This window comes from Hypomesus transpacificus, chromosome 9 (genome assembly GCF_021917145.1).
Source record: "Hypomesus transpacificus isolate Combined female chromosome 9, fHypTra1, whole genome shotgun sequence".
Classification (NCBI taxonomy): Eukaryota; Metazoa; Chordata; class Actinopteri; order Osmeriformes; family Osmeridae; genus Hypomesus; species Hypomesus transpacificus.
The window spans coordinates 9,252,492-9,262,828 of NC_061068.1; the positions used below are offsets into that span (position 1 = coordinate 9,252,492).

Genomic DNA, 10,337 nt, shown 5'->3' on the forward strand with positions numbered 1-10,337 from the left:
CAGAGGAATGTTTTAAGCTGACGTAGACAGCAGGAATCCTAGCTGGGGCTAGTAGTATTGTTAGAGGGGCCAGTTACATGAAAGATTATTGTTTTCATAGTTTTCTTCACTGCATTGCAGACATTAACTGGAAAAAGACCAAATTAATAATTGTTCAAACTCTACATTTAGGGCCACAAGGGGGTCCAAGCTTGTTGTTACAGAGGCACTGGCCCCCACTGGTCAAAGGTTTCTGTGACATGTTGATGTGAATGAGGTTTTTTGTGTGTAACAGTTACATATTTTAGCCAGGGAGGTCAGAGATCATCTGCAGTGTTTGTCCACTGAAGTGTTTCTGACAACATGTTCAACATTAGGTAAATTATTTCCAGACACACTGCTCTGTTCCACCCCTGCTATTGGCAGCCCAAAAACCCAAACAGCCAATGAAAGTGACATGAGGGTGACCCCCACCCCAACCGTAGCTGTTCTAAAGAGGGTGCTTATCTGAGACTGTGGACACTGCAGTGAGGTTCAGAGCTGCCCTTTCACTCTGTACAACCTGATCTCTCATCTCTAAGTGTGACTGCACAGTATACAGGATGTCAAACCTGAAGGAGATTTGTAGTGGGCTTCCCTTGGACCCTATGCCTGTCAACCAGGGTCGAGATCCCAGCATACCACATGCACCTGTCCGGACCCCCAACCTCACGCCAGACGAGGAGCGGGTGAGTAAATACTATATCGGTTGGATTTATTTAGGATAGATTAGCTTTCAAAGAGAAGTTTTTGATCTTCACTTTGTACATATCCAACATCATTTGAACTCTCTACAAATCATATAATCCTGAGTAGGATCACAAAAGTGTGATGATTCTTTATGAAAGTATTAGAAAACACGCCAAATAAATGATTGGTATGATATCATGCTGAACACCCGCATGGGGGTTAAAGACTGGCTTATGTTTTCTCCCAAACAAGCAGATTCTTCTAGACTTTAAATTAGGAGCAAAGACCACAGTCAATGATTAAGAGAGAAAAGAGAGGTGTTCCAACTGTTGGGAACACAAAAGAGAGAGGGTTGAAGATTCGTTAGTGCCGTCTCCTTTAGGCATTATGTGGTTTCCATACACATACACCTTGCATATAAGGAAATACAAAAATATCTGACTAGCCAATATTCAAACTGCAACTAAATATTTCTGTCTCTCCCTCTCTGTTTAGCTGGCCTTGAGGAACTCCCTGCGTTACTTCCCTCCTTCTCACCACTCCATGCTGGCTGCTGAGTTTGCGCAGGAGCTCAGACAGTATGGACACATCTACATGTACCGTTTCTGTCCCTGCATTCTCATGAGGTGATGTCATATACGGGTTAAGTTCAGAGCTTTCATGTAATCTCCCTTTACATGAAACACCAGACCTGCTGTGACACACATACTTGAGAACCAACCCCCACATCACATTCATGGTGTATTCTGTGTTTGTGTGTGCAATCCCTCAGGGCTTACCCAATAGACCAGTACCCCTGTCGAACACGTCAAGCAGCCTCCATCATGCTCATGATAATGAACAACCTGGATCCAGCAGTAGCCCAGGTAACTAGTCTCTCATCAGCTCACCTCCTCCGGCCAAACCTTGCCTTAAAGGCCAACATGGGCAGAGCTATTTGTCACGCTGTATACACCAATGCTATTACCCTGTTAAAGGTGCACGTCCAAACATGCACTATCCAAATGCTGTGGGCAGTGATACAGTTGTCACTGAACTGAATGTCAGACATTACAATGATGTAACATGTCTCCATAAGAGTCTTGACCTCTTTACTCTATACCTCTTTTGTTCAGTATCCTCAAGAGCTGGTCACCTATGGAGGAAATGGACAAGTGTTCAGTAACTGGGCCCAGGTAAGCCTAGGGCGAAATGGTCCTGGTCAAATGAATTTGCCTTTGAGCAGCGAAGAATACATATAGTCTGACTTAGTGTGTGTACGTCTTCATGTGTGTGTGTAGTTCCGTCTGGTGATGCACTACCTGAGTGAGATGACAGAGGAGCAGACTTTGGTGATGTACAGTGGTCACCCGATGGGGCTGTTTCCCAGCCTGCCCTCCTCTCCACGCGCCATCATCACCAACGGAATGGTAAGGCTGACACATCTCCTCACCGCAATGTGCTGATATCAGATTGGTTGTTTCATGTTACAAGTTTTTTTCACCTTACGCCCTTCTCAGGTCATCCCAAATTACTCCTCAAGAGAACAGTATGAAAAGATGTTTGCTCTAGGAGTATCAATGTAAGTACTCCTCTTATATACTCATGCCCCTCTTCTCCTGTGAGTTTTCTCCTGTGTTGACCACATTTATAAGTGTGTGTGTTCCCCAGGTACGGTCAGATGACTGCTGGTAGTTATTGCTACATTGGGCCTCAGGGGATTGTCCACGGCACCCTGGTGAGTCCATTCAGTCAACAGTAAGTGGTGGTAATACCTTGGAAACCCTTGATATTGGTTTAATTTCCCTTTATCTCTCTCTCCCTCTCTGTAGCTGACACTGTTAAATGCAGGACGGAGATACCTGGGGTCAGGGGACATGCAGGGCCGTGTGTTTGTGACCTCAGGTCTGGGGGGCATGAGCGGTGCTCAGGCCAAGGCAGCTGTCATCGCTGGCTGTATAGGAGTCATTGCTGAGGTCAGTTAGCCCAATAAGGATCTTACAAATGACCGGTTAATTGTATTATAATGACTGATGTTTAAAAATCAATATAAGATCAGTATGTTTAAACAATCTGTGGTTTGGTGATGACTGGGTCTACTCTAGGTGGATGAGGCTCCTTTGAAGAAGAGACATGAGCAGGGCTGGTTGATGGAGGTCACCAGTGATATGGATCGATGCATCCAGCGCATTAGGTAACATTGTGAATGTAAAATGTAAATGTAAATTGTGACAGCAGAAAACCTTTAGAAATTCACATCCTTAACCAGTGACAATGTAGCCTGTGTATATTTGTTGTGTCTTCATACTGTTAGTTTCAGTACTAGATTGTCCTTGTGATTCTACAGAGAGTGTAAGACCACAAATACTCCACTCAGTCTGGGTTACCATGGCAACATAGTGGACCTTTGGTAAGTAGGAGATGGCACTCACATATAAAGTTTCATTACCCAGGTCAGAATCACATTGTATTGCTTAGTATAGACCATTCCATCATCTCCCCGGTGACAGGGAGAGACTGTTGAAGGAGTATGAAAGGACAGGGGAGCTGCTTGTGGACCTGGGTTCTGACCAGACTTCGCTTCACAACCCCTTCAGTGGAGGCTATTACCCTGTCCAGCTTACCCTCCGCCAAGCCAACCGAGTCATGACCACCGACTCCAGTCGCTTCCACACCATGGTGCACGAGAGGTCAGAACGGAATGTTGACAAACACACCACATAAGGGCTGATAATGACTCAGTTGTGCTCTGTGTATATCCAATTAAAAGGATTAACATAAATCTATAGATACATGTGGCTATTTAATAGAAAGTGAGAGGAACAAAAGTAGGTCTGTTTTTGTTAATGGGTAAGAGGATAATCTATCTTTCTTTTTCTCCAGTCTGTGTAGGCAGGTAGCAGCCATCAACAAGCTGTCAGATGCCGGAATGTTCTTCTGGGACTATGGCAATGCCTTTCTTCTGGAGGCCAAGAGAGCTGGTTAGTCTCACAGTACTCACAGAACACACGCACCAAAACACTACTGGGTCCATTGTCACAGGTGGACGGTTAAGCTGGTTTCCGTCTCTCTGTTTTCAGGGGCAGAGGTAGAGATGAGTGGAGGTGGAGCCACCGAGTTCCGCTACCCCTCCTACGTGCAGCACATCATGGGGTGAGGGTTTTAGAAGGTCATACTTTAAGCAGGCATTGAGCAATAAAGGGTCTACAACCAGGCATAGACTGTCAGAGATCCTTTGGAAATATGACATCTCTGAACCCCTATAGATTTGTACACAAACCATAGACTCTTCTCCCCTCAGTGACATATTTTCCCTGGGTTTTGGGCCCTTCCGCTGGGTCTGCACTTCTGGGAAACCCTGTGACCTGGCGCTGACTGATGACATTGCCGCCACCGTCCTGGAGGAGATCAGCGCAAACGTGACTGAGCGTGTGCGGCAGCAGTATGATGACAACATCCGCTGGATCCGTGAGGCGGGAAAACACAACATGGTGAGACTTTTCAATCATTCACAAAACTTTAATCTTATTGTGCAAATTGTCATGATATAAATGCTGTGGTTGACTTGGTGCCTGTGCATGTGTAGGTGGTGGGTTCTCAAGCCAGGATCCTCTACTCAGACCAGAAAGGCAGAGTCTGCATCGCCTTAGCCATCAATCAAGCTATTGCTGATGGAAGGGTTTCGGTAAAATAATTTAGTTTGTGTTCAATTTTTATTCTGTCCATGCTATAAGGCTCTATAGTGTTTGGCTTAGGGCTCAGTGAACGTTATTCACTGAAGTGTACCACTTCTCTGTCTAGGCTCCTGTTGTTATCAGCAGAGACCATCATGATGTCAGTGGCACAGACAGCCCCTTTAGAGAGACCTCCAATGTGTATGATGGGTCAGCCTTCTGCGCAGGTGCACCACAGTTCTACACACCAACCAATGATCAAACACGCTCGAATAATTTGCCTGTAAATGACAGTAGTATCAATCTACTATAACCACAGCAGATGTTAGATTGATCAAACATTGGGACCATGACACGCTCCATCTCTCTCCCCTGCCAGACATGGCTGTCCAGAACTTTGTAGGCGATGCATTCCGAGGAGCAACCTGGGTTTCCCTGCACAACGGAGGAGGAGTTGGCTGGTAAGGCCTGAGTCCTGCCTCCTTTATCTATCCAGTCTATCATCCATGAAAGTGTTCCTGATGTGTACAACACAAAGCCCACAAATAACACACTTTGTAGAGAACCTGAGACAGATTGCTGTGTGTCCCTCCAGGGGTGAGGTGGTCAACGGAGGCTTTGGCCTGCTTCTGGACGGATCCAGAGAGGCAGCCAAGCGGGCCACTCTCATGCTAAACTGGGATGTGTCCAATGGGGTAAGGCCCTAAACAGGATGTGTGAAGGATCTGTGTTGGGCAAATCACAGGTTAATGACACATGAAATCATTAGAATGTGTTAAAAACCTGTAGTTTTGTGTGGGATCGGTAGCTACAGTATGCACTTCTTCCTCTACTCTAACCTTCGTTTGTCTGGTTCCTCCAGGTGGCTCGGCGGTGCTGGTCTGGGAACTCTAACGCCTATGAGACCATTCAGCGCACTATGGAGACGCAGCAGCAATTGCGTGTCACTATGCCCTTCCATGTTCAAGATGAACATGTGTTAGACCGTGCCCTACAGGGATAGCCCACACCAAACTCAAAGAACACTGCAGAGACCAATTGTAACAACTTGTCATTCATGCCAATCAACTTGATAATTGTATATGCATCAGAAGGAAACCCCCAATGTATGTTCATCAACTGCCTTAGTTTAGTGAACTAGTTTTATTAACAATAAATTAACATATGCTATAATGCTTATAGATGACTGTAGTGTGGCTGTGGCTATTACTGCGTTCAACTTAAAAAAATACACGAACCAATTGTTCTTTGATGTACATGTAGGCCTATTTTCTCTGGTGTAAACTGAATTGCTTTGTAGAATTCTAACTAGGCAAATGGAATGGCGTTGCGCAATACAAGGACTATTGCCAAGGTTACCATGCGCAAACAAGCCTCAGGCAGATCCCACGAAAATAACTGACTGGGTCTGTGAATCCACGTCCCTGAAAGTCGTATTTTTTACCTAGATGTATGATGTCAACCAATCACATAGAAAATATGGTTGACTTGGAGATAGAAGAGCAACTAAAAGGAATAAAAAAGAGAGACTTATCACAGACATATTTTTATAAGATGGCATGCAGAGCGTTCGGCCCAGCCAAAAGACGAAACAGGGTTATTATTGCACAACCAATGCGTAGGTTGAATTCCATTCAGGTGCCTTCGAAGCAGATGACAAGTAGCAAAAATCGAAGTGTTCCTGTGGTTGCGCCTGGATTAGGGGACCGAGACCACCACGGGGCATTGCTGACAACTATGCTACTAGGAAAAGATGTTGCTAATCATCGAGACTGGGTTGAGCAACGGAGGGTCTTTCGCAAGGAGCTCGATAATATCGGGAACTTGTCAAAGTGGCTTCACGCCAAGCCAACAGTAACCGAGCTTGAAATGCTTGTAGTTGAGAGAGAAAAAAACACAGAGAAAACTACCTCACCAAAGGTTTGGAGTTCTTTTGTATACATCCCCAGATAGGCTACTTGCAAGGTGGGATTCGTTTGTATTGTCTATATAGCCTGCTGAAAGTTCTGAACACATTTAAGACGAGTTCAAAAAAGTATTTTCTCTCCAGAGCGGAGCAGGTGCCCTCGAGACTCATCCAACGCTTTGGAACACTGATTTAAGGGAGTGGAAGGGTAGGCCTAATTCCCAGCAGAGCGAACTGAAAGAAATTAAACGGTATCTCACCAACGAGCTATGCACGAATGAGACAGCCAAACGTCTAGACAAACTTGGCACCGGGAAGATCATTAGCCGTGAGGACCTGCGATCTGCTTTGGAGAAGGTATTAATCTAATTCAAGACTTTAATTGCCTGAACCCAAATTGTGATGTCATGATCTAACAATGAAGTCTATTTGTGACCAGGAGGGAATCCCGATGGCTCGTGGGCGCCTGGATAAGATGGTGTCCTGTCTGATCGGAAGGGAAGGGGACTCATTGACAGTGAAGAACCTGGCTAAGGATATCAAGGCTTGGAGCCAGGACATTGTGACCAGGACAAGCGATGCCAAATGCAGTCTGGCAGAGACAGATGATCTTCCCCTGTACTTGCCAGAGGACACTTGCCTGGAGAGGGGGGTCGCCATGGGAGAGACAGAGAATGTGAGGATCAGTGAGCAGTATGCCCCTTGTTTTCCAGGTAGGTAGCCTATTCAACACCAGTTCTAATCCTGAATTACAGCTATAAAATGAACCTTTGTCAGCCCTTCACCCCCCCCCCTCACTTTTGTTCCTCCACTTCTGTCCATGTATCTCAGAGCAACAGCTATGGAACCAGAGATCTCTGCCAGCTCGGACGGGTCACCACTGTCCCCAGCGACTGTCCAACATCAAAGCTGAGCTGTGTCCAAGTACGCCACCGTGGTCGCAGGAGGAGCAGGCTTGCATCCTGCAGCACCGGCGCTCCAGGGGGATGGTGAGGGATAAGAGCTACTGTTGAGCTGGGCTTAAAGAATGCAGGCCTTGTTGACTGGTATCGATCTCTTTCTCTATGTGTAAATTGCCCTTCATCTTGGGTTTCAACAACACAAGGTGTGTTGTAGTTTCAGACGGTTGGAGACTATATAGGAATGGCCTGTCACTAGACTTAGAATGGCGCCGTGGTTCAAATCTGTCCACTGGCATCCTGACCTCTTGTTCCTTGTTTCCAGGAGGGCATGCGTGATGAAGAGGTGCTGGCTATCATGAGGATGCTATGCCAGATTGATCCCAAGCAGGACGCCCACTCCCAGCCGTCCTCTCTGGGAGGGAGCACGGGCCTGGCTGTGGACCGCTTCAGGAGGCAGTGTTTAGGGGAGTACCTGGATACACTGGATCAGTGTCGCAAAAAGGGAGTTTCTGTCAGTCAGTCCTCATTGGAGAAAGGTGAGCCAGACAATACAGACATTGCACACACATGCAGTACACAGACAAGCATGAGACATCCAAACGTGGAACAAATACTACTAATGCAACTGATCTAAAAAGATATATATCATTGGCAATTTGCAACACATTTATCTCAGCTGCTTGAGTACAGAGCTTATGACCATCGCCTTTGAGAAGGATCAAAAGTATTTCAATCCAAACATTGTGTACTCTCCAGTGCTCCTGCACCCGGGGGATTGTAACATGAGGGGTCCAGAGCGTCCTGTACTGAGGCAGGCAGGGTCCACCCCGCTCCCAGGCTGTGGGGGCCGTCTGAGGGGCTGGCTCAACTGGGACCATGGAGCCACCCCCCAGGACGAGAAGGAAGAGCAAGATAGCCAAGAGGAAGCAGCCACACACAAAGTCCCTAAACTGATGTGAGTTGTGGATGGTTGTTGTATAATAACACTAACAACGGGAGAATAACACAGTTATTAGCAACAATGCATGGCACAGACTGTATTTTATGTGTATATCACATTGTCACATAACACCTCCCCTTTCCCTTCCCAGGCCTGTGTACCCCTCCAGAAGATCAGTCCACCGCAAGCCCAAGATGATGACGCTGTCTACTGGTCTTGCTGAGGTTGGGCATAAGACTGAGTGCTGGATGACAAGGGAGGAGTATATTCGTATGTCTAGGTAGGCATGACACATCCTTAAAGAGTAACAGTGTGGGTACATTTTCAATATTCAGGAACTTTGTGCATCGATAGGGTTGAGATGATCACTTGATTTTCTTTTCTTTTGCGAATGTATTCAAACCACAAGTTAACATAGTACTCTGGACTCTAATACAATGTATGTGTGTTGAATTCGAATCAGAAACAAGGAGCCCTCCTACAGACGGGCCAACCCTAATGCTTTCTGGCCTGGCCAGGATGACCATGTCAGACTCTATCTGCCCCAGGTGGGCATTTCCCCTCAGGAAGTTCTCTTCCAGCACATCGTCCGCTCTCCAGCTCCCAGCCGTGGGAACTGGCCCATTGACAGCCAAGGATACTCCACCTCAGGAGACATTGATGGACATAAGGCCTACACTCTGTAGATCTAGGTCAATCCTCTCGATTGATCCAATATGAATTTTTCTATTGAGTGCGTATTATACCAAATGATGTTTATTTCGTTTTTGAAAGGTAATCAATGGCACATTGCAGAAGTATTTTTGAAGGGTCATTTTTTATCTTCACCAGCGTAGTGGGAACTGAGGGTATACTCTAAAAAGACTGTTTTTTTTTTACGATGTGTGAATAAAAAAATGTTTTTAAAAGAAGGGGGTATACTCTGTATCAGAATCATCTTTATTGGCCAAGTACATTTCCACATACAAGAAAGAAAGAAAGCTTAATAGTTAGACTTACCATAGCTTACTGTCAACTTTAAATTCAAACGAAATGCCATGAAATTCACACTGCCTTCAATTTATCATCAGTGTAGAAATGTGGCCTGTGTTTTATGTTCATCATACAAAACCAAACGCCTATTAATGGATATAACATGATCTAACAAGACTTGGTAATAATGTAATAAATAAAAGCTTGAGAACTGTGCCAAAAATATATTTTATTGAACATTTGCCTTTGAAAGGGGCATATTCACAGAACCATAGGCTAGGCTACAAAGACGTTTCCATCAGATGTAAGTGGGGGTGAAACATAGTCACTGAGGACCTTCATTGTCCCACAAAAGCAGTCTGGCTTGATGACACGATCAGAAAAAGAATAATGGGTGTGTTTAACAAAAGCTTCTGAAGGCAAGACTAATATTATTTAAATATATATCATTTCCTATTGTGGTTAACAGTTAAAGTATTAATCTTCGTCTTTGCTCCAGATAGACATGTCAACAATCTATGCTAGCGCTTAACATAATAGCCTATATTTGCCTTCATGTCATGAACGATTTTAAGAAAAATCACATCTGTTTTAAAATAACGGGAATAAACTATATTAACAACATTTCATGTATGTGTGAGTGTGACAACGATTTGCTAAACTTGCTACAACAAGGCAGGCAACTCAAGCCATTTCTCCTTGTGCTCATTCAATATAAGTCTATGGCTCATTCATCTCAATGTAAATCGGCTATAGGCCAATGTGAACTTTTGTGCTCGTGCCCTGTTAGTATCCGCGAGCACATTTGCAGGCAACTTTTATTGATGTAGGCAATTAAATGGGGTGCTAGTTTACCCATTTCGGATTGGTTTCAAACTTAGCAAAAATCAGGAACAATTATTCAATGAAAAAGCTAGTAGTATGAGCCAGGTTCGAGAATCGAACACAAATTATTGGGGGAGATAGTTTTGTAAATGTTGACTGGAGTTAATAGAATAAAAACGACCGGAAGAGTCGGGAACCTAACCGTAAATGCAATACCACCTACATCCACCGGGGTCGTTGCTTCAAGCCGAGGGGTGGGGGTCTGGTCACGGGCAGAGCCATAGAAAAAGATTTTTTCTATGGCTCTGGTCACGGGTAGCCACATGGGTAGCCATCGTTCTTTTCCTCTTCTTCTTGAGCTTGAAGTTTCCCGCTTCCCAGGAGTGCTTGACTGAAGGGCTGTGCTCTGATAGGTCAGAAATTGGTTCGAT

General features: G+C 45.1%; 2 protein-coding genes across 2 annotated transcripts; both read left to right on the top strand.

The window, feature by feature from the left end:
* The first annotated feature begins 24 nt into the window (after positions 1-24).
* uroc1 (urocanate hydratase 1) lies at positions 25-5,547 on the top strand. The gene is made up of 19 exons (XM_047025510.1): positions 25-707; positions 1,204-1,334; positions 1,481-1,574; positions 1,824-1,883; positions 1,989-2,117; positions 2,208-2,269; positions 2,359-2,425; positions 2,520-2,663; positions 2,793-2,881; positions 3,035-3,097; positions 3,198-3,377; positions 3,571-3,668; positions 3,768-3,840; positions 3,989-4,178; positions 4,274-4,372; positions 4,489-4,588; positions 4,741-4,822; positions 4,957-5,056; positions 5,224-5,547. The coding sequence occupies exons 1-19, from the start codon at positions 582-584 to the stop codon at positions 5,362-5,364; spliced, it is 2,028 nt and encodes a 675-aa protein (XP_046881466.1). The 5' UTR covers positions 25-581; the 3' UTR covers positions 5,365-5,547.
* An 838-nt stretch (positions 5,548-6,385) lies between these two features.
* si:dkey-197j19.5 lies at positions 6,386-9,135 on the top strand. Its single transcript, XM_047025512.1, has 7 exons — positions 6,386-6,624; positions 6,707-6,980; positions 7,099-7,256; positions 7,492-7,705; positions 7,926-8,124; positions 8,261-8,389; positions 8,573-9,135. Exons 2-7 carry the CDS (start codon positions 6,719-6,721, stop codon positions 8,793-8,795), a joined length of 1,185 nt encoding a protein of 394 aa, XP_046881468.1. The 5' UTR covers positions 6,386-6,624; positions 6,707-6,718; the 3' UTR covers positions 8,796-9,135.
* Positions 9,136-10,337: the final 1,202 nt, after the last annotated feature.